The following is a 26,317-nucleotide window of genomic DNA, read 5'->3' as shown; positions in this document are numbered from 1 at the left end:
GGGCAGGAAAGTCCGTGAAACTCTTACCTCCAATAAACCACCAGAAAACCAGAAGTGGCACTGTAGCTCAAGCGGTACAGCGCTAGCCTTGACCTGAAGCGCTAAGGGACAGTTTCCAGGCCCAGAGTTCAAGCCCCACGACCGACAAAAAAAAAAAAAAAAACATACCCGTACTAGTGAAAAACCATTTACAAAAGGTCCAGTACAGTCTATATTAAAATTGCTGAGGGCGAACAATTGTAACAGTGATGTACACAAGACAATGTTGGAAACTATCCGTACAGCTTGGGGACAGAGGTTTGCGAAAGGGAAAAAATAGGAGAAAATTGAAGAAAAGGGTAAAAGATGACAATAAATGTACTCATTGCATTACTTACGTAACTAAAACCCTATGTACATCACCATGAGAATAATATATAAATATTCAAAGTCTAGCAAAATTAAATGAAAATTTCTATTATTTCCTTCACAGAAATAAAAAAGGCAAAACAAAATGTTATGTAAAAGAACCCTCCATTATCCTGGGCTATCTTAAGACACAAAAATAGCTCAAAAGAAATCCAATCAAGGAACAGAAGCTTGTGATGAAATGTACTCATTATTTTACTCCTGTAACTGTAACCCCTGTGTACAGTGTCCTTACAATAAAATATATATTAAAATATAAAAAAATTAGAAATAGAATCACAACGAAAAAGGATATTCAATCATATGGGCAATCCGGACATCCTGTAATTATTTATTAACCCAGAGAAAACTTGCACTTTGGGTAATAGCATATAAAAATTAAAGTTTGGAGATCTTCAAGAAATTAAAACTATCTCTACTGGTGGCTTATACCTGAAATCCTGGCTAAAGAAGAAGCTGACAGCTAAAGATTCTTAGTCAAAGCAAACTGTCCAAGAAAAGTCCAGGACATATTTTATCTGCAGTCAAGCAACAAAGAGCTAGAAGTGGAGGTGTAGCTCAAGCGGTAGAGTGTCAGTGTTGAGATAAAAATGCATGCAAGATTCCAAAGTAAGCCAATCACTACTGGCTTATTCCTAGCTATCTCAGAAAAGTGAAACTGAGTAGAAGAAATTAGAGATATGGGAGGGAAAAAATGATGTGTGACACTATATGGAAATGTTTATAAATTAGAGAGTGAGTATAATCAAAGTACGTGACATGAAGTGTGAAACTACCACCTGGACCAGATACTTGGTACAAGCACCCTATTTTATCAAAATTGGCAAGCATCAGCTAACCTCAGTGGGCATAGACACGAGTCAATCTCTCACCTACTGATGTCTAACTGCAGTGCTTTATTTGTCTATAGGAAAACCTTAGTCAATAATATTTCTATCTGGAGTCAATAGCATATATAAAATGTTAATAACCTAGACCAGACTTTATTTGTATCTAGGCTTAGCAAAGAAACATCCATCGGCTGAAACCATATTACTCAGCATGTGTATATTAGCACCTTATCAAAAGTACTTAAACACAATTTGGAAAATTAAAAGAATGAAACTCAGCAAAACATTGGGAAATCGTGTGGAATATAAAGAATAAGCTAAGCCAGACCTTAATGCTTCACACCTTTATTCTTTTTTTGGGGTGGGGGGTCCGGTTGTGGGACCTGAACTCTGGGCCTTGGCACTGTCCCTCAGCTCTTCAGCTCAAGGCTAGCGCTCTATCACTTGAGCCACAGCGCCACTTCCTTTTTTTTTTTTTTTTTTTTTTTTTTTGCTTATGTGGTGCTGAGGAATCGAACCCAGGGCCTAAGGCATGCAAGGCAAGCGCTCTACCACTGAGCCACCTTCCCAGCCCCCACACCTTTATTCTTAACTACTTATAAGACTGAGAACTGGGGATCATGTTTTTAAGGCAGCTTGGGCAGGGATATCTGTGAGTCTCTTATCTCCATTTAACTACCAAAAGGTACCAGATGTGGAACTGTGCCTCAAATGCTAGAGCACTACCCTTTAAAAAAAAGTTCAGGAATAGTCCACAGGCCCAGTGTTCCCAGGACCAGCACAAAAGTAAGACAGATAAACATATCAGTGATGTATAAAATGAATCCATGTATGTCCTATAGCACAGAGAGAGTAATTCCTATCCTAGAATCTCTGCTCACAATTGTGGGCAGCTGCCTCTGGCTATACTTGTCATACCAGCATTAAAAAAAGGTGTCAATGATAAAGAAGATGATTTTTTTTTTTGCAAAAAAGAATCAGATAGTTTGGGAGAAGTTTTTCTATTCTTTTCTATTCGTTTTTCTATTCTTTTTTTAATTGTGAAAATACTGTACTGATGAGTTACATTTACATGGGCAAGATAATGAGTACATTTCTTATCAAGCATTGTTACCTCCTCCTTTGTTTCCCCTTCCCATCCCTTCCCAGGTCACCCTTCACTCTTCCCACCCCACCTTGCCAATGTTGTAAAGTTCGTTTTTTGACATAACGACTTCTACATTTCGTTGTTGAAACGGGTCCACCTGTATCCCTATTTAAACTATTTGTTTTTTCCCTTCCCCTCCACAAATTATACCAACATCAAATACAGTGAAAGCAGGGGTTATACCATGGGACAGTGACACACAAAGGAACAAAGAAATCATCTTATAAATATTTTAGAAGCAATCACATGAAAGAAAATACATTTGAATAATTCTTTTCTCTTTCCTTTAGTATACCACTTATTAGTGAGACTCTGAGATGCAAAAAAATTCAAAAATATGCATGTAAACAAGTGGAAAGAACTAAACTTGGGAACATAAAATTCTCCCACAAGGAATCATTCATAATGCTGAGCTGTCTGGTAACACTGGGTGGTAGAGCATATCTGACATGAAAGAATGCCAAAATACATAGTTTGGCACAGTAACTGCTTGTGTACACTAAGACTGTATAAATGTGTGTGCACATGAATATGTGTGTTTGTGCCTGTTCTAGGGCATGAAATCAGTGCAGGGCAACTGTTGTTGTGCTTTTTGGCACAGCTAGAACACTATTACATGAGCCACAACTTCATTTCCAGCTTCTGCCTGGTTAATTGGAGATAAAAGTCTTATAGGGCTGGGATGTAGCTCAGTGGCAAAGCGCTTGCCTAGCAAGTGCAACGTCCTGGGTTCGATCCCCAGTACCAAAAAAGAAAAGACAAAAAAAAAAGTCTTATAGATTTTCCTTTCTGGCTGGCTTCAAACCTCCATCCTCAGATATCTGCCCTATGAGTAATTTGGGATTATAGGCATGAGCCACCATAAGAAATTTTATCAACATTCTCAAAATATAGATGTTACTACTGGCCTAGCGGTAAGGAAATGGAGTGGCAGTCTTTTAATACAGAACGAACGTATGCCACTTACTGTAGTTGATTATTATAACATCACTTCATTTTCCACAGTGACAGATGAAATGGAGGAGATACAGGTATGCTGAAGAAAAGTAAAGAAGTTACAGGAGAAACTACATGGAAAGAAATGGAGCCCTCTCCTGCCAGCAGGCAGAAAAATCACTCAATAAGAGATGTAAGGCAAAATAATGAAACTGAGCTGTTCCTGGGGCAATAAGGATGGAGGTCAGTATAGAGGAGATAGAGATCATTGATGTGTTCACCCAGAGTTCCCTCACCCATCGAACATCCTCAGAATAAAACTGTAATAGATATAACATATTAAATTCCTTACATCTTGTTCTCTTCTTGCCTGGAAGCATGGCTGTTACTGTGATCTATTCCCAAAGTGTAGAGGGGGAAAACCCCAATTATCATCACATCTCCATCTATGTGTGCTCAGTACTTCATTGTAGAAAAGCAGCTAGTGCCAACCAAGGACCTGACAGGGAGGGGAAGATGGAGTAGGAGGAGTATCAAAGTGAAAGTGTACATCCTGAAGCGTCTGCCAATCAGAAATTCTGGGTGGAGATGAGGCTCACAGTTCCAGCTTGTGTATTCTTATATCTTTGTATATGTGCATATGTGTCTTTATTGACAGAAATCTACACTATAGCTCACCTCTAATTAAAGTCTCTCTGAGTCCTCAGAAGTAATGTATAAGACTGTTCCAAGTGGCTATGCATTAGTAGCCCTACATCAAGAAGAAAATCACAAGTTAGAAAACATATTTTCAGATTTGCCTTTTTCACTGCAGGTGCTATGATTTCATCCAAGACCACAGATAGTGAGGCCCCAGATATGGAGTTACCTTAGTTATAATTTGTCCAAAGTCTCTATCAAGGAAGTATTTGCATGTAAGTCATTTGGGATGATGCAACTGGATTGCATAAGATGATAGCATCTCTTGTGAATGGTGAAATGGCCAGAAAAAAGTGGTTGTGTTTGACTTGCCAAGTAAAGTTATAAGGGACTATTACTTAGAGTGTTGATTTCAAACACACCATATCCAGACGAATATCCTCTTTTTCCAAATGACAACTCATGTTTTCAACACCATAAAGATGCCAGCAGAGTCCGGAGAAAGATGAAAGAGGAGAAGCTGGTGGCTAATTAAGCTCTCACATAGAAAGCAGTTTTAATTAATATAATTCATCATATCAACAGGAGCAATGATAAGAAGCATGTGATTATCTCAATAGATGGAGAAAAATATTTGACAAAATCCAACACCCCTTTAAAATAAAGCTCTGTAAAAACTAGGAACACATGGAACATTCCTCAATATAATAAAAGCTGTATATGACAAACTTATAGCCAGCATTAGACTTAATGGTGAAAAGAAAGCCATTTCCTTAAAATCAGGAATAAGAGAAGGATGTCCATTGTCTCTACTTCTCTCCAATTTAGTATTAGAATGCCTAGCTACAGCAATAAGACAAGATGTAAACAGAAAGAGAATCCAAATAGTGAAAGATGAAATAAAACGCTCCCTCTATGCAGATGACATGACCTTGCATTTAAAGAATCGCATAGACTACACTCCCAAACTACTTGAGCTGACTCAAAACTTTGGCAAAGTAGCAGGGTACTAAATTAACTCTCAAAAATAAATGGCTTTTCTGTATGCCAACAATGAGAAGAGCATGGCTGAAATCAGGTAAGCAATTCCTTTGGAATAGCCTCACAAAACATAAAATACATAGGAGTTACTTTAAAGAAGTGAAGGACCTTTCTGATGGAAACTTTAAATACCTGAAAAATGAAATCAAAGCAGAACTCAGGAAATGGAAAAACCTCCCATGATCCTGGATCCAAAGGATCAACATTGTGACACTGGCATTACTTCCAAAGGCTATCTACACGTTCAATGTGATAACTATCAATATTCCAACCTCATTCTTCAAGGAACTAGAAGAAGCAATCCAAAAATTCATGTGGAACAATAAAAGAACCTGAATAGCAAAAACAATCCTTAACAGAAAGAATAGTGCTGGAGGAATATATATACCAAATTTCAAACTCTACTACAAAGCCATAGTAATCCAAACAGCTTGATACTGTCACAAGAACAGACCTGAGGACCAATGGAATAGAACTGAAGACCCAGAAATGAACTCACAGACATATAGCCACCTAATCTTCGACAAGGAAAGTAAAAAATTGAACAGAATAAAGAAATCAACATCAATAGATGGCGCTTGCAAAATTGGTAAACCACCTGTGAAGAAGAAAATTTAAATCCTTATATCACCCTGCACCAGAATCAACTCCAAATAGATCACAGATCTCCAAGTTAAAGCAGACAACCTGAAAACATTATAGGAAGGAACAGGAGAAACCCTGGCTAAGGCCTAAATTTTCTTAATAGAGGCCCAGAAACACAATAAATCAAAGAAACTTTGGACAAATGGGATTGCATGAAGCTGCAGAGCTTCTGTATAGCAAAGGCCGTAGCGAGCAAGATCAATAGAAAGCCCATAGATTGGTAGAAGAACTTCGTTCGCCATACAATGGACAAGGGTCTCATATCTAAAATATACTTAGAACTCAAAAAATTAAATCCCCCAATAACAAATCCTCAAAGAAACAACTGCTTGATTAATAAATGACTTAAAGAGAAACTTCTCTGAAGAGGAAAGAAGGATGGCCAATAGACACATGAAGAAATGCTCAACCTCCCTAGCTATAAAAAAATGCAAATCAAAACAACATTGAGATACCAACTCATCCCGGTTAGAATGGCTATAATCAAGACCTCTACTAACAACAGATGCTGGAGGGGATGTGGACAGAAGGGAACTCTACTGCATTGTTGGTGGGACTGTAAACTTGTCCAACACTTTCGAAAGCATTATGGAGGTTCCTCAAAAGACTCCACACAGTGCTCCCCTATGATACAGCCATACCATGTTTGGGCATATACCCAAATGATAACAAACAAGGCCATACTAAGGCTCCCAGCACAACTATGTTTATTGAAGCATTATCTACCATAGCTAAGATATGGAGTCAATGCAGATGCCCCTCAGTAAATGAATTAAGTGAAGTGAGCCAGACCCAAAGAAACATAGATGGTATGGTTTCCCTTATTTGCAATAACTAGTACATGTCTAGGACAAGCACAAAAGGTGAAAAACTATGTACATATGACCATATGAGATATATAAGATAATGTTATGTGAAATAAACACCAAGATAGGGACACAAATATTTTTTTCTTGCTTGCTATTTTTTCTAATGTATTTTTAATGTACCATGTGATTTTTCTGTTTCTTTGTATGTTCCTTTGCCACTATATAACCCCTGTTTTCACTGCATCTTGTACATACATTTCTCTAATTTGGGGAGGAGAAGGGAAAAAACAAAATGCGTAAATAGGGATACAGTTTGACCCATTTTAACAATGAGATGTACAAGACATTATATTGCAAATGAACTTTACAACTTTGGTGGGGGGGGAGGGGAGGGCCGGGTGGAGATAATTTTGGAGGTGGGAGGGACAGGATTGTAGGGAAAAAACAAAGGAGGAGGCCACAATGCCCGATAGGAATTATACTCGTTACCTTGCTCATGTAACTGTAATCCCTCTGTACAATATTTTTACATTAAAAATGTACAAAAAATGAAGCCACAGGAAAACCACACACCACAAGCAAGCCAGAGACTCCTCCAAGAGACTGGTTATGGACACAGGGGAGATGTAAGTTTCTCCCCTCTCCCCCAAAAAATAATCTAAGAACTCTTTTTCCAACCTAATTTTTAGAATTTTTTCAAAAATTATTTTTTCATCATTTTTATTTTTGGTGTGTGTGTTTGTTTTTTTAAACTCTACACTTGTCACTTTTGGTCTTTTGGGGTTATTTTTGAGTGACTTAATTGCTGTTCTGCTCATCCCCAGATATATACCCATCTTCAATTATTAGACTTTATCATTCATTATGTGCATACCTAAATTAAAAATTTATTACTCAATTCACAAACACTCAGTCTTAACTCTTTTAATAGTAATAGTATCCCTTTATACTTATATAATGTAAGTGTTTTATTTTTTAATTTTTAATTTTTCATTTTTTCATTTTTCATTTTTAACCTCTCTCCTGTCCTTCTATCTTTCTTCTCTCAATATTTTCTTTATACTTATATAATTTTTATGTTTCCTTTTTTAAATTTTTTCATTATTCCTTGTTTCTTTGTTTCTCTCCTCCTTTCCTTCTGTTTCCTCTCTCTGAATTTACAATTTGGTTAAATTCCCTCTCTCCTTTTCCTTTCTCACATTCTTCTAATCTTATTTTCTTCCCACAATGCTCCCTAAGCCTAATAATTTCTGCTCTACTGAATTCTTCTTTGAAATTTTTAGTCCATTGATCTATAGTTGTTTGTTGTTGAACTAGATTGTACCTGTTGAAATAGATTGTATATGTACTCATTTTGACTGCTTCAAACAATCTGGGCAACTACACAGTTATGGTTGATGCTTGCCTAAAAATAGTGTTCTAGAGAAAAATTGGTTTTTCTTTCATATGAAATGGGCAGAACAAGCTGAAGAAACACAAGAAAAATGGAAAGTCCAAGTATATCAATTCCCATTCATAATAATCAGGTGACAAAGAGGTTAATGGATAATCCAGAGGATAGTTCACAAAATCCTTTACAAACACTACCTGTAAACATGCTGAATGAAAAGATTGAAAGACTGCAATGGGTCCTGTGTGAGTGTGATAGGGAAACAGGTGAGCACGATAAGGAAAAGTGGGAGTGTGATGTGGATAAACTAGGATTAACACAGTAAATTTGTGAGCATGATGAGGCTAACCAAAGATTAATACAGGCATTGCATGAGAGTAAGGAGACTAACTAAAGATTAATACATGCATTGCAGGAGGATGAGGAGGCTAACTAAAGATTAATACAGGAATCCCGTGAGCATGAGGAAGCTAATCAAAGATTAACACAGGAACTGAATGAGCAGATGAGAACAGACAAAGATTAATACAAGAATTTCATGATATTCAACAAAAATTACCTGCTCCTCTTGGACATATCAAAGGCATTACTCACAGCCAAGTTTATATCTCTGAGTTCCTATATCAACAGATTGGAGACATCTGAAGCAAACAATTTAATGAGACACCTGAAGCTCCTTGAAAAAAGAGCAACAACCTAAACCCCAATCCAGTAGACAGAAATAATTAAAATTAAGTCAGATTTAAATGAATTAGAACCGAAAAACCATAGAAAGTATCAACCAAACAAAGTGTGTTCTTTGAAAAAAATTTTAAAAATTGACAGCCCCTTAGCAAATCTTATCATGAAAAAAAGAGAACACACCCAGATAAACAAACTCAGAGATGAGAATGGAAACATCACCACAGAAAAAAACAAGACCGAACATTAGAAGTGAATACTTCTCAAACATTTATGCTAATAAGTATGAGAATCTAGAAGACATGGATGATTTTCTAGCAAATATCGACATGGAAAAACTAAATCAAGATGATTTAAATCAACTTAACAGACCCATATCAAGCATCAAAATAGAAACAGCAATAAGAGACCTCCCAACCAAGAAAAACCCAGGACCAAATGGATTTACAGCTGAATTCTACAAGACCAACAAAGCAGAACTCATACCAATACTCCTCCAATTCTTCAATGAAATAGAAACTTAAAGTACACTACCAACCTCTTTTTCTGATGCCACCATAACCCTCATGCCCAAACCAGGCAGGGACTCATCAAAAAAAGAGAACTGTACCCATTGCTTTGATGAACATTGATGTAAAACTTCTCAACAAAATTTTGGCCACAGCCTCCAAAGATGTCTCAGGGAAATTCAACCTAAGGCATTAAAGTCCTCTATCAATCTTGAAAACCAGAGTGTACAAGAAAGACACTATGTTGAAAATGAATTTTACAACTTCAGGGGTAGGAGGGGAGGAAGGAGTCTGGAGGTGGGGAAGAAATGTATGGTAGGGAAAAAACAAAGGAGGGAATGATAATGCTCAATAAGAAATGGACTCATTACCTTGCTCATCTAAATGTAACCCTCTGTATGGTATCTTTACTAGATAAATAGATAGATAGATAGATAGATAGATAGATAGATAGATAGATACATACATACATACATACATACATACATACATACATACATACATACATACATACATTGAGATATAATCCGAGAAGGGTATAGAGCAGGAAGCTTCTCTAATTTCCATTCATGACGATGAATATTTACAAGGAAACTCTCAGGTTCATTTCCCTTTATAATTCCAATATTGTCATTCAAATTTTTTTAAAAAATCTTTTTTTATTGTGAAAATACCATACAGAGGGCTTACAATTACATGGGCAAGATAATGAGTACATTTCTTATCAAACTTTGTTGTCTCCTCCTTTGTTTCCCTACCCGTCCCTTCCCAGCTCCCACAAACTCTCCCCCTCCCTCCAAAATTGTAAAGTTCCTTTTTTGACATAACATTTTGTAAATCTATCTCATTGTTGCAATGGGTCCACCTGTATCCCTATTTAAATGATTTTTTTTTCCCATTTCTTACTGGTCTTATTAACTCTTGACACACAGTGTTAGCGTTTTCCCAAGCTAAATGTTTTAGAATTATTTGCGATCCCTCAGAAGGAGGGAGCATCCTAGTAATAGCCTCCTCTAATCTGGCTATAAATTCCTCATACGGTTCCTCAGGCCGTTGCTTAATTCCTGATAAAACAGTAGTCCTTCCTTCCCCTGGTGGTAACTTTCTCCAGGCCATAACTGCGAGTTTAGTAATAGTTTCCAAGGCCTCTTTTGGGAGCTTAAGCTGCTTTTTAATACCTGCGTAATCTTCCTGACCAGTTAACATGGAGACTGTAGGCTTAAAGCCTGAAGTGGTGAATAATCGCCTCTGCACTTCCCCTTTTACTAGATCCTCATATTCTGTCCTCCACAGTACTGTCCCGGGGTAAACACAGATTTTGCAGTTTGACCAATCATAAGGAGTCAGCCAATTGCTTGCTATGGAGTCCATTATTGTTAAAGTAAAAGGGGCAGAAGGACCCACAGTCTTTACTGCTGTTTGTAGTTCCTTTAATAATTTTAATGATAGGGGCTCCCATTGCAGAGCACCATAGTCCAAATCTATAATAGGGAAAGTGAAAGCAGTATGGCCGAGCTTTTTGGCTTCTAACATGGCTGCTCGAAAACCTGTGGGTGGAAGTGCGGACGTTTTTACTTTCTCAATATCAATATCCCAGTCTCCGTCTAAAGCTATAAGTGGTTTTTCCTCATTGTCTATTCCCATTTTAGAGGCTCTTTTAGTCGTGCCATAGTTAGGACACTGGTCCGTATCTTTCAATTCAAATGTTTCCTCTGCTGTAGAATATGTTTCTTCTGCTAACCACTCAAATTCTGTCTTTTCTTCATAAGATCTCTTATTTGTGTCAATAAGGAGAAAGCTGTCATAGGGACTGCTGCTGAGCCATGAGCTTGGTAGAACTCCTTCATCCCCCATCCTACCCTTTTCCAATCTTGTAGAGAAAGGCTTCCTTCCTCCGGGAACCAAGGATTAGTTTGTAACACAAAAACATAAAATTCTCCCACTGGCGCTGTGGAGGCTTTAATGCCTTGTGCTTTTAGCATATGTTTTAAAATAGAGACAAACATATCCTTATTCTTAGAAGATGAACTCCCCATGATTCACTCCTTATCTTTCTCAGCCGCAGCTGAGGGGCCTGCAGCACCCCAATGAGTATTAGACTAACTATTCCAGGTGAAAAGAAAAGAGAGAAGGAAAGATATTTACCTCCCAAGGTTCCTTGGCCAAAGAGACTCCTTCGAGCCCCACGTTGGGCGCCACCTGCGGCAGACCGGCTCTTCGGGAAGGCGGAGGACACCTAGTGGGGGTAACTGGAACAGGTAGGGAGATGGCAAACAGACAACTCACACACAAGAGGAGTGAATGCTGAGGGCGATTTATTGCAGAGGATGACAAGCTTTTATAGAAAAAAGTCTCCATGGGAAAGGGCAAAAGGTTACACAATCTTGTTGCAAGGCTTTGGGTGGTCACCAGCTGGTTGCCTGATCTTGTTTTTGGATGATGAGCTATGACAATAGGCACTTGTTTCAGGCTTTACCTCAACAACCCCATAAGAATAGCAAAGTACAATCGGTTTTGAGATGCTTCTCACCTATTAACCATTAACCAGAGCATATGGGCAAGGTGTTAGACAGAAAGGCATAAACTCTAGTATTTTATTTTTACTTCTGCTTAGTTTTGTACTTTATACGTTCCAAATCTTTTCTAAGCAATTGTGCTTCTTTGCCATTCTTTAGAAGGTCCCTAATTTGTGGCCAAAAATCATGATATTCAGTATACTTAGCTAAATCTGGCCATACATCAAATTCAGGCTTATAGTGTCTTCTCTGTAACCCTTTCACATATCGTTTACTCTTCTCCATAGAGGCCTTAACTGTCTCATAAGATCTTCCTTGTTCTTTTTTGATAGTAAGCACCAAGGAAGCCTAGATCTAGCAAGTATCTCAGTAAATGGAAGTTTACTGAGTAATAGGAAGTTTTTTCTCCTAAGTAATTTACCCAACGGTTGCCATCCTTATCATACACACCTGTAAAAGGCTATGGATCTGGGGAGGCCCTCTTGATAAGGCAGGATCCCACCAGCATCCCCTAATAATCTACTGCCACCTTCCATCCACAAATCTTTTAGGAATCTTATTTAGTTTTTGGTCTAAATATCCCTCTACATCTTTCTTATCTACGGGATATCCATATGGGTCTATTGTACATGCTTCAGGATTAAAGGGAAGTCTCCAATAGCCATACACTCTTTCTGCTCTAGCCGTGCCTACAGCTCCTTGTAAATCTCTTACAAACAATTCCTACTGCTGAAGTGAAGTCATAAAACCCCCAATGCTTTTATTTTCACTTATGACTTGTCTAATAGCCTCCATAAGAGGGGTTTTCAGGGTAGCACTTAAATCTGGTGGATTAGTCATATTCTCAGGAGCCCTGAATAAGAGAATGGGTATGAGTATGAGAATGAGCATGAGTAAGTATAACAAGCAGCAGGAACAGTAAAAGAATAATGGGCACTCCTATGCAGTGAAGAAAAGAGAAACAGGAACAGGAACACATCTTTCCCAGGGGATTGCCAGACTTTCCAGGAGGTAGGCCTCTTTGAAGCCCCATTCTCAGATCGGATACCAGATGTTCCATGCTAAGCAGACTCCACTGGAGTAGCCGTGGCAAAGAAAGGCAATCCTCTGGATGCGATGCTACCTCTGCCTGGACCGAGTGACTTCCCCAGGGTGGAGCTGAGCCTGGCAGGTCAGGTCAGGCTCCTGTGACTTACTAAATGACTTTTTTGTTTTTTTCCAAGGCCTGAGTTGGAGCTAGCTGCTCAGCTGGGCCTTTGTCCATATCAAAGTTGGAGATTTCTGGTGGTAGGGAATGGGCAGCCTTCCCTCCTCTGCTCCCTGAGAAGGAGTAAAGATGTCAGGGTTCTACTAATGCGAGAGTCTTGGTTCCTGGGTCTTCTCTGGTCTGTGATCTGTAGGATGAAGATAGTTGCTCCTTCTCAGTTCTTGCTGGTGGCGAGTAGAATCCACTCGCCTGCCATGTCTGACACCTTTGTCCTGCACTCTCTCTGTTGGTATGGCAGCTATGGCCACTGTCGCTGCCATTGCTGCCTCCGCAGCCACAACTACTGGCAAGTGCTCAGATCTGGCTCCTTGCCTGGATTTTCCCACTCTGGCCAAACTCTTTGTACTGTGATGGCACACGTGGTGTGATTCTCTAGCCTAGGACTATTCACTGGAACACTAAAACTGCTTTCTATGCATGAGCTTGTTTAGCCTCCAGCTTCTCCTCCACCATCTTCCTCTGAATCCAAGTCTGGAGTTTTTTGCTACTACAACCACAATTACCGCAGCCCCAAATTGAGTTGTGTTGCTTCCTTGGGCCAGAGGAGAGAGGCACGGGGATGGGGAGGCTAGGGTCCTTGGCCACTGCTGCTGCCACTGCTCTGCCTTGTCTGGCGCTGCCTCCCCAGGCTTATGCATGCCAGTGCAGGGTGGCTCTGAGTCCTGCAGCATGTCTGGGGTTGCCCCGGGCTGGGCCCAATTCTTACAAGGGCCGGTGCAGAAAGGGGCTCACTGTGCTACAAGCCTGGAGACTTTTGAAACTACCAGCACAATTACTATAGCCTCAAACTGAGTTGGGTTGCTTTCACAGGCTGAGGGAGAGAGGCACAGGTCTGGGGAGTCTAGGGTCCTTCGCTGCTGCCACTTCCACCGCCCTGCCTCGGCTGCTGCTGCCAGCTCAGGCTTATACAGGCCAGTGCAGGGAGGTGCTGTGCACTGCAGAGAGTCTGGGGTTGCCCCAGGATAGGCCCATGAAAGCCAATGCAGAAAGATGCTGTGTGGTACTGACAGCCTGTGCTTGTTTGTTGCTGCTACTGCTGTTGGGTCTTCCCTGGTCTCGACTTGGCTGTTCCTGGAGGCCGATGTGGAGAGACTGTGAACTGCACATCTGGGGTGGTTCGTCACCACTGTCACTGCTACAACCACTGCTGCTGCTGCTGTTGCTGGCTGCCACTCAGGGCTAGGCTAGGCTGTTTATCTTGGCCTGGGTGGAGGCACTGTGCCTTGTGGGGGGAGGGGATCTTCATGCAGGTTCTGCATTCCAAGTTTTCTGCTTATATTATCCAGTTTGGAACTGGCTATTGGGAATCGTCCCAGAGCCTTGGGACACTTGTAGCTCTGTGGTTTCAGGTGTGGAGCCCTGCCACTCTGTATGGAGCCCTGCTGACTGCAAGGGGTGAGGGAAGGGTCTTCCTACTTTACTGTCTTTATGTAAGTTCTGGAGTTTTTCCTTTTTCTTTTTTTCACTTCTGGTATCTCTCTGAATAATCACCTTTTTGTTGTTGTTGGTCTTTTGAAGAAAGGGAGCATTAAAACCTGAACTCTCTATTTGGTTGTAGAGAACTGTGGTGTTTCCCTACTGTTCCATTGCCATCTTGCACCCCTCTCTATTTATTTATTACACATTCTTATTGTTATTGTAAAAGTGATAGACAAATGAGTTTAATTATGTAAGACAGATACGGAAACACTTATTTTAACCGCAGATGATATGCCATATATTAGTTAGACATCAACATTTGATTATAACATTAACCAGTTTTGAAAAAGGAGGCTCTGAGATGGGAGGGAAAGGATGGTAGGAGAAAAACAAAGGAGCAGGCACAATGCTTGATAAGAAATGTACTCATTGGGGCTGGGAAGGTGGCTCAGTGGTAGAGTGCTTGCCTTGCATGCCTGAGGACCTGGGTTCGATTCTTCAAAACCACATAAGCAAAAAGAAAAAAGCCAGAAGTGGCGCTGTGGCTCAAGGGGTGGAGCCCTAGCCTTGAGCTGAAGAGCTGAGGGACAGTGCCTAGGTCCAGAGTTCAGGCCCCATGACCCGACCCCCCCCCCCCAAAAAAAAAAGAAAAAAGAAAAAAGAAAAATGTACTCATTACCTTGGTCAGGTAACTGTAACCCCTCTGTACAGTATTTTCACAATAAAAAACATTTTACAAAGAATGTAAATACATTAACCAGTTTAGAATAACTAAAACCAAGCAAGTTATTCCTGTTGTCAAGTGTTCTGTTAATTGTTATGCTATTTTCTAAAAGGAATTACCAAACTAAAATAACCCATTTATTTCCATCTGATGAAATTTGCACAAACTGAAGTTCAGTGAATGATGGATGGCTTTTCCAAAGTTGGGAGAAATTATTTCTTTGACTCAATGTCATGGAAGCAATGTGCCCTTATGAAACTGTTTTTATTCCTTAGAAAGACAGTCAGGGTTTCAGACCTTTTTGAATGAATCTTGGATACTGTTGTTTTGTATTATGAGAACACTGTGACATCTGAAAAATCAATGTTAATCAGGCATAATAGATTTTGATGCACTAATGGGATATCTTGGATTTCTTTCTTGAAGCTTTCTTTAAGAACGTGTATTGACTTCTTCACCTCCTAGATTTAGTTTTCGGTGTTCATTCTCAAATCCCTTAGTTGAGTGGCTATAGTTTCATTTGGCTCCCTTGCCTTCTGTTGGAATTCTTCCAGCTTTTGGTGTACTACATGCATTCCTCTAGCCTTCTCACGCTCATGAGTAGCCTGATTCAAGCTTTCACTCTTTTCATTCGGCATGTTTTTATTCAGCAATATTGTTTGTACAGCATTTTGAGAACTAGTCTCATGATTTTTCTTTAACTTCTCTGTTGCCTGTTTGACTTGAATGGGCAATGAGGTTCATTGACTTGCCATTTTTCTTGTGTTCCCATGGCTTTTTCTTCCCATTTGGGAATGAAAGAAAATTCACCTCACTAGAACACAAAGGATAAATGCAGAGCCATGTAGTTGTGCATACTTTGGAGGCTAACAACAAAAAATGTGTGTTTTCATTCTATGTCACCTTTTTTGAGAATGAAAGTATAACCAATTCGATACCACAACACAATTCTGAGATAAGTTTCAAACCAGAGCCTTGTGGTTGCACAGACTGTGTAGGGTCCCAATCAAAGATAAGTGTTTTCACTGTATCTCTCCTTTATTGGAAATGAACACAAGTTTAAGACACACACCACCCAGAACCCTGTGGTTGCAAAGATTTTAGAGGTTCACAAACAAAGATAGGAGTTTTCACTATATCTCTACATTTTTGGAGATGAGAGTATATCCACTTCCACCCCAGATCACAATATTAAAACAAGCACCATCCAGCTACTGGTGGCTAATGCCTGTAATCCTAGCTGCTCAGTAGGCATAGATCTGAAGATCGTGGTTCAAAGTCAACCTGAGCAGGAAAGCCTGTGAGACACTTATCTCCAATTAACCACCAGAAATCCAGAAATGCTGCTATGGCTCACTTGGTAGAGCACTAGCCTTGAAATGAAGAGTTCAGAGACAACACACAGGCCCAGAGTTCAAGCCCCACAACTGGCAAAAAAAAAAAAAAAAACAAGCACCAATCTGGTGCCCCTAAGTTCAGTAGTCTTCCCAGGTTCATACTCAAAATTAGGTATTTTCCCTCTGTCTCTCCTCTTTTGGAATGGAAAATTTCTATTCCACAGCAGAATACAATATTAAGGGAAGCCTGAAACCAGAGCCCTCTATTGCACAGAGTTTGGAAGTTCACAATCAAAGATAGGTGTTTGCACTATCTCTGTGCTTTTTAGGAAATAAAAGTACATTCAATTCCACACCAAGACACAATTTTAAGACAAGCAGCAACCCAGAGCCCTGTGTTGCATAGATTTTGGAGGATACTTGTTTTCACTCTATCTCACTTTATTTGATATGGAAGTAGGTCCATTACCAACATGGAGCACAGTTTTAAGACAAATCCAACCCTGGACCATGTATTTACACTGATTTTACATGTTCACCATCATAGATAGGTATTCCCCTATTTATTGAGTTTTAAGAGTTTGTATTATATATAGTTCTAACCAAGGAACAAGTGTGTTATGAGATTAGAAATAATTTGGATCAAAAGGATAGCAACATGAGCCACTTTGGTATAGTCTTATTGGCTACAGATTTAGTTTAGCTTATGTCTCACAACTGGGGAACAACAAAGTAAAGAAAGCAAAGAAGGAGTGAAGGACCAGGAATAATGGAAAATGGTTTGAGGTGAAATTAGAGGAAAGATTGAGAAATATAAAAAGAATTAGCAGGAGAAATCAGAGTAGAGTCATGTAGAGAAGAAATGGAACAGAGGGAAGAAAATTAGGACTTACATTCAGAGTAAGAAAAAAGAAACAGAGAGAAGAGAAAAAAGAAAAGGAACAACTTAAAAAAATAAAAAATAAAGTTTAATTATATGAAGTAATAATACTAAAGTTAAAAATATTAAGAATGTGCAGTAGAGAATTGGGTAATCAACTTATATTCAGAATCAAGTACAGACACAGTTGTGGAGAAAGCCCAGTAATCACCATAGGCTGTATTTTCAGGAATGAACAGAACAACAATTAGGAAGAAAAAGCAAATGGGCTTGTATAAAAAGAAAACACAAAAAAATCAAAATCAGAAACAAAACACAAGAAACAGAAAAGAAAATGAATAAACAAAAAGTGAAAATTGTTTAAAAACAAGAAAAATTAAATATAGATATATATAAACATTATAATAAGGAATAAAAAATACTATTTATTTGGGGGATCTTGTGTCTCTCCTGAGTCCTCTTTTCAGTTTCTTGATGGTGTATTTGGTTTGCTTGCAGTAGTCAGTTTTTCTTGCAGCTTAGTTGGTTCCCCAAATCAGATTGTTTGAATGGGAATAAATAAGTTCTATGTACAGGACTGGGATCTTTGTCACCTTCTTTCAAGACTAATTTAGTGGTCACAAGATCTGCTTTTCATTCAATGCAGAGAGGAAGTGGCTGGCTTCTGTAGGTTGTTGCTGAGAGTGACCTTGAGTGTTTGGGGATTGGGGTTGGTTGGAATCAGTGGCTTTATCTGATGGGGGTAGCACATTTTTGGCTAGCCCATTTATGGATAGCCCATTGTTAGGCCCAAGCTGGAGACTGGAGACACTACGGGCTTTTATAGTCTGTCCCCTCCCCCTTTATTAGATGATTTTTAGTGAGATTTTACAGATTTTTGGTTTTGTAATTCCTGTAGCTGGTTAAGCTGTAGGTTTGGCAGTTCCCTGCAGAGGAGGAGGGCTGCTTCTCTAGAGTCACCAGAGTTGTTCAGCCCTGACCCTGTGAGAAGTTTTCTCCTGGCCGGGGAAGGCTTCCTCAGAGTGGAGCTGATTCTCACAGGTCCAATTTATTTGCTCTGATGAAAAATGGTGCCACAATCGTTTCTCAGCCTTAGTTATCTGCTGGCCATTATGGCAGGATCTATGCCAGTTTCAAATATGGCATTCTTCTCAGGTTGCAGTAAGGAGAGCATTACCTTCCATAGCCCTTTCTGTGGGAAGGAGTAGATGTCGTTTTGGGGATGCTCATAGGTTCCCTTGGCTTTTCAGACTGATCTGCAATCCTCAGTGGCCAGCAGAATGTTGATTTCCACTCCTATTTATCCAGCTCCCACTAGAGGAAGGGAGAGATGAGCACTCTCAGCCTCTGGCGCCTTTTTACCAGCTTTGTCTGGCCCTGCTGCAGCTGCCACTGGCAACATCTTTTACTCAAGTATGTCTTCTCATGCAAACTGCCTGAATTTTTCCTCACTGGGAGGAATCTCTGTACTATGATGGCTCAATTGATGTGATTTTCCAGTAATGAATTTTTCCCTGAAGTGTGAAAACTGGTTTCTGGGAGAGAGTTCAAATAGGTCCTACCTACACCTCTGTCATCTTCCTGATGGCTTTTGCAGTTATTTAATATAACAAACATCAAGTAAGTGTAATAAACTCTTTGCTCCACTTTGAAGTTGCATTAATTGAAACTGAAAGAAACAGTGACCTATTTTCAATATTCTACATGTACTGATCCAGTTTTTGGACTTTTGTGCAATGATACAACTCTTGAATGTGTGTGTCTGTGTGTGTGTGTGTGTGTGTGTGTGTGCACAGTAGGCACCTGTGTCAAACTCATTTTGAGGCCTTCTGATTTGTTCTGTTGGTCTTCTTGTTCTTCTTTGTTTGGGGAAGTACAATGCTGACTTTGTACTAGGGCTCTGTAGTATAATTTGAAGTATGGTGTCATAATATCTTCTGTATTACTCTTTATGCTCAAGATTTCTTTGGCTTAGTGGGGTCTGTTTTTCTGTATCAGTTTTAGGATTGAATTTTCTATTTCTATGATAAGTGACTTTGGGATGTTTATAAGGATTTCTTTGAGTGTATATATATATATATATATATAATACATAAATATATGTATATATAATTTGAGTGATGCAAATATTTTCACATTAGTCCTTTTCCCAATCTATGCCCAATGGAGGTTTTTTTCCTTCTATGTCTTCTGATTTTCATAAAATTATGGTTTTCTTTGTAGATCTCTTTCACTTCCTTGGTTGCATTTATTCCTATGTATTTAAGATATATTTCTTAGGTACTATTTGGAATTTGATGGTTTCTCTGATGTCTTTCTCAGTCTGGTGATTGCTGACATACTGACTACTTTGCTGAATGGGTTTAACTTAAATTTATGATTATTTGTCACAGTTCTAATTCCATTTCTTGTGAGTGACAATTTTAACCTAGTAGGTTGCTTTTGAGATACGTCACTATAGAATTGAGTCTATTAAGCACCTATTTTCCAGCATAGAAGCTCAATACAATCTTCAATGAAAGTATTAGGGGTCTGAGCCCTTAGTCTGGGAGCCTCACACAATTCTTACCAAGACTGTGATTTTACCTTCTCCCAAATCAACCATCAATTCACAATTTAATCTTCTCTTGTCCATTATTTCCCTCCTTGGAAGCTACTGAGCTGTGGCTCTACCCAAAGCTAAAAGGAAAGCTTAGAGATATAGTTGCTCCAATGTTCTGCCCACTTGAGGCCTCTCACCTTACTTTTACTAACAAACTTTACATAGGTGTGTTCATTGTTTCTCTCCTAAGGTAAAGTCTTCATGTGTTTGTGCTGAAACTTGTTCATGTCTGGGATTTCAAAGGATGATATTGATTGAATCCACGCTACTTTCCTTCCTACCCTCATTTTCTTAGCCCTTCTGCTTTAAGACATGTGTGAGAAAGGCTATTTTAATAGAGGATTCCCACAATGAATACTAAAAGGTAATATTACTCCATCCCAAGCCCACTATGTCTCTTCCACTCTGTGAATTTGGAGGTTTTGGTTTTTGTTTTGCTTTCTTTTGTCTTTGTTCTACTTTGTTGCTGTTCCTGGGCAATCAGGTCCTCCACACTGTTCTTGAGGTTTTTGGTCAGTGTTAGTAATTTGCCATTTTGAGCCAAACCCCTATATCCAGCTTTTTTTGTAGTTAATTGTAGATAAGTTGCTCAATGTCTTTCCTGTCCAGGCTAGCTTTGAACTGAAGTGCTCAGATTTCAGATTGGTGAATACTAAGTGTTACAGACATAAGTCACCAACATCCCTCTTGCTCTGAGTATTTTTGAGATAAGTTTTCACTTCATAGCAATGCAAACAAATGGACTTCAATTCTTTTTTACATTTCCATCACAGCTGTGATTATAAGAATGCACTAATGTTGTGCATAATATTCACATAGGATTGTCCAGAAACTCTCATTTCCTCAATCTCCACCTCTTACAGAGCTGGCATCACAGATATCTGCCACCCCACCCAGGCAAGACATCCCAAAATTATTTTTCCCATGCTGTATTCATAGAAGAATCTTCTTAGACTCAACTAGGGTAATCAGATTTTCCCATTGGTTTTGGATTAGTATTAATTTTTATACTTTTACAAAAATACACTGAAATTTTCAGTGGAATTAATTTGTAAATTTAATTCTGCCAAACTGTGAGTGAAAGGTTTTTTTTCCACCTTCTTATCTAGTGTCTTGTTCTTTGTAGATGTCTTTACAGATCTTTAATTTGGTTTTGAGTCCTAGGTATTAGTTTTTTTGAAGCCTCTATTTTTAAGGGATATACGAAATCAATTTTGGACTTATGTGGACTTTATTTTAATTGATTACAAAATGAAGTTTGGTCCAAATACACAAAAGAGATTTTATTATTCCAACTCTAAGTAGATTGAATTTAAATTTTATTTTTTATTTATTTTTAATTTTTACTAATGTGTGTATTTAAAATGGGTATCTTTATGATAATTTTATGAGTACATAAGGTCTTTTTTCTAAATGCCTTTAGATCCATTATACTTTATTTCCTCTAAAAATTTCAATGATTCTAAAGGGTTCCATTGTTTTATTTTCATTCATGAATGTGATATCCCCAATATTTGATAGAGTATATGTAAAACATTTTAAAGCAACAAAAAATCAGCTAAAAACATATGGCAGTTGATTCCTATTACCACACACACACACACACACACACACACACACACACACACACACATAAACACAGTTGCATGCACACATGCACACACAGAGGATAAGTAAACCATGACTCAACTGCCAAATCCAGCTTACTTCTTATGAGTAAAGTATTATTGTAACAAAAACAAAAATCTTTCATATGGCTACATTTTCCTTGTTCCTTTCTTATCTCTGTTCTTCTACTTATTTTTCCATGAACTTTTCCTTTATATTCCATTTACTTTCTCCTTGGTTCTCCTCCATCCAATCTTACTGCAACAAATCAATCCATCCTGTGTGTACATTATATTCATTTCTTTATTTAAGGGAAAAAGTGTTGTGTAAGATCACGGAAATCCTAACAGAAAAAAATAGCAAATACTATAAAATACTATGCAAAATCCCTGAACTCACATATTCTCCCAATATTTTCCCATGACCAAATGAGGATTCTGCATCTTACTTAATAACATAAAAAAACTCTATTAATTAAATTCCTAAAAAAAGAATGTAGTTGAAAACTAAGTAGAAATATATGAGTATTTTGATAATATCTTGATTGCCATACTGAGGAAGTTGAAAATTATGTACATTTTCATTTTTTTAAACATCATGCTCTCAACAACAGAACAAACACACAATATTCTTTTGTGAAAATATTTGTATATTTTCAACTAGAAATTTAATTTATAGAAAGCTATAGTACATTACATAGCTATATATTTATTACAAATGTAAATATGAGAAGAGATTAGAAGTCAGCCAGGGAGCAAAGTGTATGAGAGTCTTATTTCCAGTAAGAGGACAGTTAGAAATGCAACTGCAGTTCAAGTGGTAAAGAAGCATTGAGGGAAGAAGTGAAGGAGAGTATAGGTCCTGTTACAAGTATGCATAAATGAATTAAATTATTATCAGAAGAAATAAAAAGATAATTCTTAAACAGGCAAGAAATGAGTGTAATTGTGTCTATAGCTCTTAAAAATGTAATTATGTAAACATAGTATAGGGCCCATTAAATCAACCTATTTAAAACAATAAGTAAAGGTTGCCTTATAAATATTTTGAAATGTGGAAAATAAAAATTTTCTTGTTTTAACAAATTGTAAGAAGTGATGATATTACAAGAAATAACATATACAATATTCAAAATTCTTTGCATCAAATTAATGAAGAGATATTATCATCCATAAAATGAAGAGTGTATCTAGGCAAGAAAGGGCTTACTATTATGCACAACAGACTTTAAACTTAGGAGAAAATTGAGAAAACCTTCTTCATTGTAAACTTAAATCAAAGTGCATTTTTGTAACATATACAAGTCATTCTCAAGTTATATGAGGGAAGCAGTGTGAGAGGGAAAAGAGATGGAAAGAGACAAGGAGAAAGAGAGATCAGGCCAGAGAGAAATGTCCCACAAAGTGACTCAGGATAATTTCGAAAGATGAACATGTGAGTAGAAATATACAAATATTTAACAAACAAAATCGAAAGACAACATTAAAAATGTAAATTTGTGAAGAGGAAATATTAATGAACTGTAATTGAGGACTCTGCCACATGGTGGTGAGAAGACAGGAAATTAATAAACATAATGATGTAGAGGAGTTATTGAGAAAGTCAAAGATAATCTTACCAGACTAGCAGCAAAACTATGTACATGTGAACATATAAGAAGATACTAAGTGAAATAATCCCCATGATAGGGACACAATAGTTTTTTAAAATCTTTTTCACTGTCATTTTTATTGTACTCTGTGAATTTCTTTTTCCTTTTGTATGTTCTTTCCCCAAGTTATAACCCCTGTTTTCCCTGTAATTGATTGGAGTGCACGGCATCTTGCATACAAATTTTTCTAATTTGGGGATAGGAAGTGAAATAATAAAATGCTGAAACAAGGACACAGGTTGATCCATTGTAACAATGAGATATACAAGACACTATGTTGAAAACAAACTTTACAAGTTGGAGGGGGGATGCAGGGAAGGGGTAGGGACATGGGGCTGAAGGTATGGTAGGGGAAAACAAAGGAGGGGTTAAAGATGCTTGATAGGAAATGTACTTATTAACTTACTCATATAACTATAAACACTTTGTACAGTATCTTTACAATAAAATATACATATATAAAAGACAATATAGAAAAGAATTTAGGAAGAGTGGATAATATAAATAAGTGCAGATTAAATAAGAAGACCAAGATATAGAAGCACAACTCCAGTATAAATTGTGATTACCATCAGTTGTGACTAGCATTGCTAGGAAATATACAGTACAGCCTTACTCTTTGAAGTAAAAATTCTATAATATAAACTATAACAAGAAGAGATCATTACTATTACTAGAGATTTAGATCACACCTTCTGTGTACTAATCAAACCTAGGTACTTAATACTAAGTATGCTTATTTCTCCTACTCTGTCTTTTATTCCTGAAGCCATGCAGAGAATTTCTATTTCTCATTAACAAGAGGGTATAACACTTTGGGGCAAAAATGCAGCCTAAGAGCCCTGCACCAGAGGCCAATATGGAGAAGACCTCTACAGCCACCATGACCTTCCCCTTGGCACTATAGTATACAGGCAGGAAAGTGAGCCACACACTGCAGAACACCAGCATGCTGAAAGTCAGGAACTTGGCCTCATTGAAGGTGTCAGGCAGGTTCCTGGCCAGAAAAGCCACAGTGAAGCTTGCCAGGGCTAGGAAGCCCAGATATCCCAGGACACAGTAGAAGGCAGTGAGGGAGCCCTTGTTGCACAAGATGATGATGTTGCCATGTTCAGAGTGTGCATCTGTGTCCACAAAGGGAGGAGAGGTTCCCAGCCAGAGGCCACAGAAGGTCACCTGGATGAGCGTGCAGATGGGGATGATGAAGTTAGGAGCGCCTGATACCAGCAGCCACCTCATCCTTCTTCCTGGGGAAGTGGCCTTGAAGGCCAGAACCACAGTCACTGTTTTGGCCAACACTGTGGAAACAGCCACAGTGAACACAACTCCAAATGTGATCTGCTGCAGGATGCAGGTGGCTGTTTTGGGTTGACCAAGAAAGAGCAAAGAACAGAGGAAACAGAAGATGAGGGAGATGAGCAAGATGTAACTGAGAGCCCGGTTATTGGCCTTAACAATGGCAGTGTCTTGGTGTTTCACAAACATCCAAAGAACAGCAGCAGTTAGCAAAGAGAAGCAAAGAGCCATGCAGGCCATAACCATGCCCAACGGATCTTCAAAAGCCAGGAAACTTTCCCCTCTCAAGAGGCACTGTGTCCTGGGTGTGTTGGCATACTGATGATCTAGACATTTCACACATTGCTCCATATCTGGTGAGAAATGTACATCACCATTACTTTTTTATTAAGCAAGTTTGCTTCAAAGAATTTAGGGAATTTTTCCTTTAGGGGAAATTCTCAGATGTCTGCATTTACTATCATAAAAATTCTTTTGTATTTTTTGCAAGCCGTAACTGCTTCCCTTTTTTTTCTTCATCATTCAGGCATTTTTATACAATATTTTTAAAAAATGTCTATCACACATATAGATTAAATAATATGTGGGATATGACATTATCTTATTAACTTTTTTATACTTTTTCTGATGCTAATTAAGAGTGGTGTAATCATATTAAAATTGGAAGTATACAGCTTACATTGCGCTATGTGTTTCTGTAAGACATTAATTTTTACCCTGTGGCATATTATCCTTGATTTCCTCTCATAATGCTTGTCTTGGCTCTTCACCTGTAACGTTGTACAAACAAACTCATCACTCTTTGACCCTCTATGGTCATTCCTATTTCCTAAACTGATTCTAGCTTACTGAGGCCTTGCCCTGTACCAAAAGAGTTCTCGGCACTGAGAAATAAAGATAAGCAAGATCCAAGTTTTTTGTGGGAGTAAAATGTAAGTTTTAAGATGAATACTCAACTTATACCACTTATGTTTAATTTTATGGTAGAGTTTAGACTTGTCCTAATGATTGGTGATAAGACAGATTCCTGGAGTAACTGTCCCTGCAATATTCTGGAATATCTTTCTAAATACATAATGCAAAATCATGTTCTATCACATTGCCATTAGCGATACTACCACATCTCAGAATTTAGTTATTAACAGAGAGAAGGAGAATGAGCTCTGTGATCCTAATACACAATTTTTGCATTGACTTGTTTTGATTGAGGATAACGAGAGAGAGATAACTGATTTCTTTATAAGCATGACTCACCTGTTCCATTAGCAATCTCATTTTCTGAGCAAGGTGTACATTCAAAGCAACAGGCAGCATTTCCCTCCTGAGGAGATTTCCGGAATCCAGGACCACAACTCTCACTGCAGACAGAGTGAGGAGTCTGAGGAAAGGTAGGGTGTGTCCATAACTGTTCCAACATGTACCAAACACTACAACAATCCAGTTTTACAATGGGATGCTTAAGTATAATGTTTTAAACAGGTAAGTGCATTTGGTTTATTGTATTCTGTTATAGATTCCATATTCCATGATTCCCAAAGGTTAAGTGATTCAATCTTGATTTCTAGCCTGTAAGGCATGGGTTTTTTTAAAAAGTGGAAAGTAGTGGTGAGAAAGTAATTTTAGTTTCCAGCCCTATGGGATTTCCTTGAATTCCTGGCACAATATGCTTTCTACTACACATCTGTGACATTAGAAAGAGCAAGGAGGAGACCTCCACTTTATAGGGTTATATGAGCCCCGACGTGATAATAGTTTTTTCTTTGTTTTCAAGCATTCATGAGGTGAAATCTTCTTACAGGAGCATTTAATGATTACTCTAAACAAAGATAGTTAAGTTGCAGTTCGATTAACCAATGAAAGAATCTCCACAGAAGGGAGCAAAAGAAACTTTCAACCCCATAAATTAACTCTTAAGCTACTTTATTGCAGTGTTAGAATCTCACTGAGAAAAATATATTTTACATCTTATGAAAATATTCCAA

General features: G+C 38.3%; 2 protein-coding genes across 2 annotated transcripts in view; both read right to left on the bottom strand.

The window, feature by feature from the left end:
- Window positions 1-10,889, bottom strand: part of LOC138813689 (uncharacterized) — a 38,431-nt gene extending 27,542 nt beyond the window's left edge. The window contains 2 exon segments of the mRNA XM_070002076.1: window positions 8,405-8,463; window positions 9,942-10,889. Coding sequence (XP_069858177.1) covers window positions 8,405-8,463; window positions 9,942-10,889 — 1,007 coding nt within the window.
- A 12,876-nt stretch (window positions 10,890-23,765) lies between these two features.
- LOC138813688 (vomeronasal type-2 receptor 116-like) overlaps window positions 23,766-26,317 on the bottom strand; it is a 29,956-nt gene continuing 27,404 nt past the window's right edge. Inside the window, exons 7-8 of the mRNA XM_070002075.1 lie at window positions 25,590-25,713; window positions 23,766-24,688 (exon numbers count right to left, since the gene is read on the bottom strand). Coding sequence (XP_069858176.1) covers window positions 23,766-24,688; window positions 25,590-25,713 — 1,047 coding nt within the window. The remainder of the gene's footprint in view (window positions 24,689-25,589; window positions 25,714-26,317) is intronic.

Source organism: Dipodomys merriami, unplaced genomic scaffold (assembly GCF_024711535.1).
Source record: "Dipodomys merriami isolate MVZ:Mamm:240054 unplaced genomic scaffold, mDipMer1.0.p SCAF_6, whole genome shotgun sequence".
In the NCBI taxonomy this organism is placed as follows: Eukaryota; Metazoa; Chordata; class Mammalia; order Rodentia; family Heteromyidae; genus Dipodomys; species Dipodomys merriami.
Note: the sequence above shows the minus strand (reverse complement) of the source record. Positions and strands in the feature narration are given on the sequence as shown.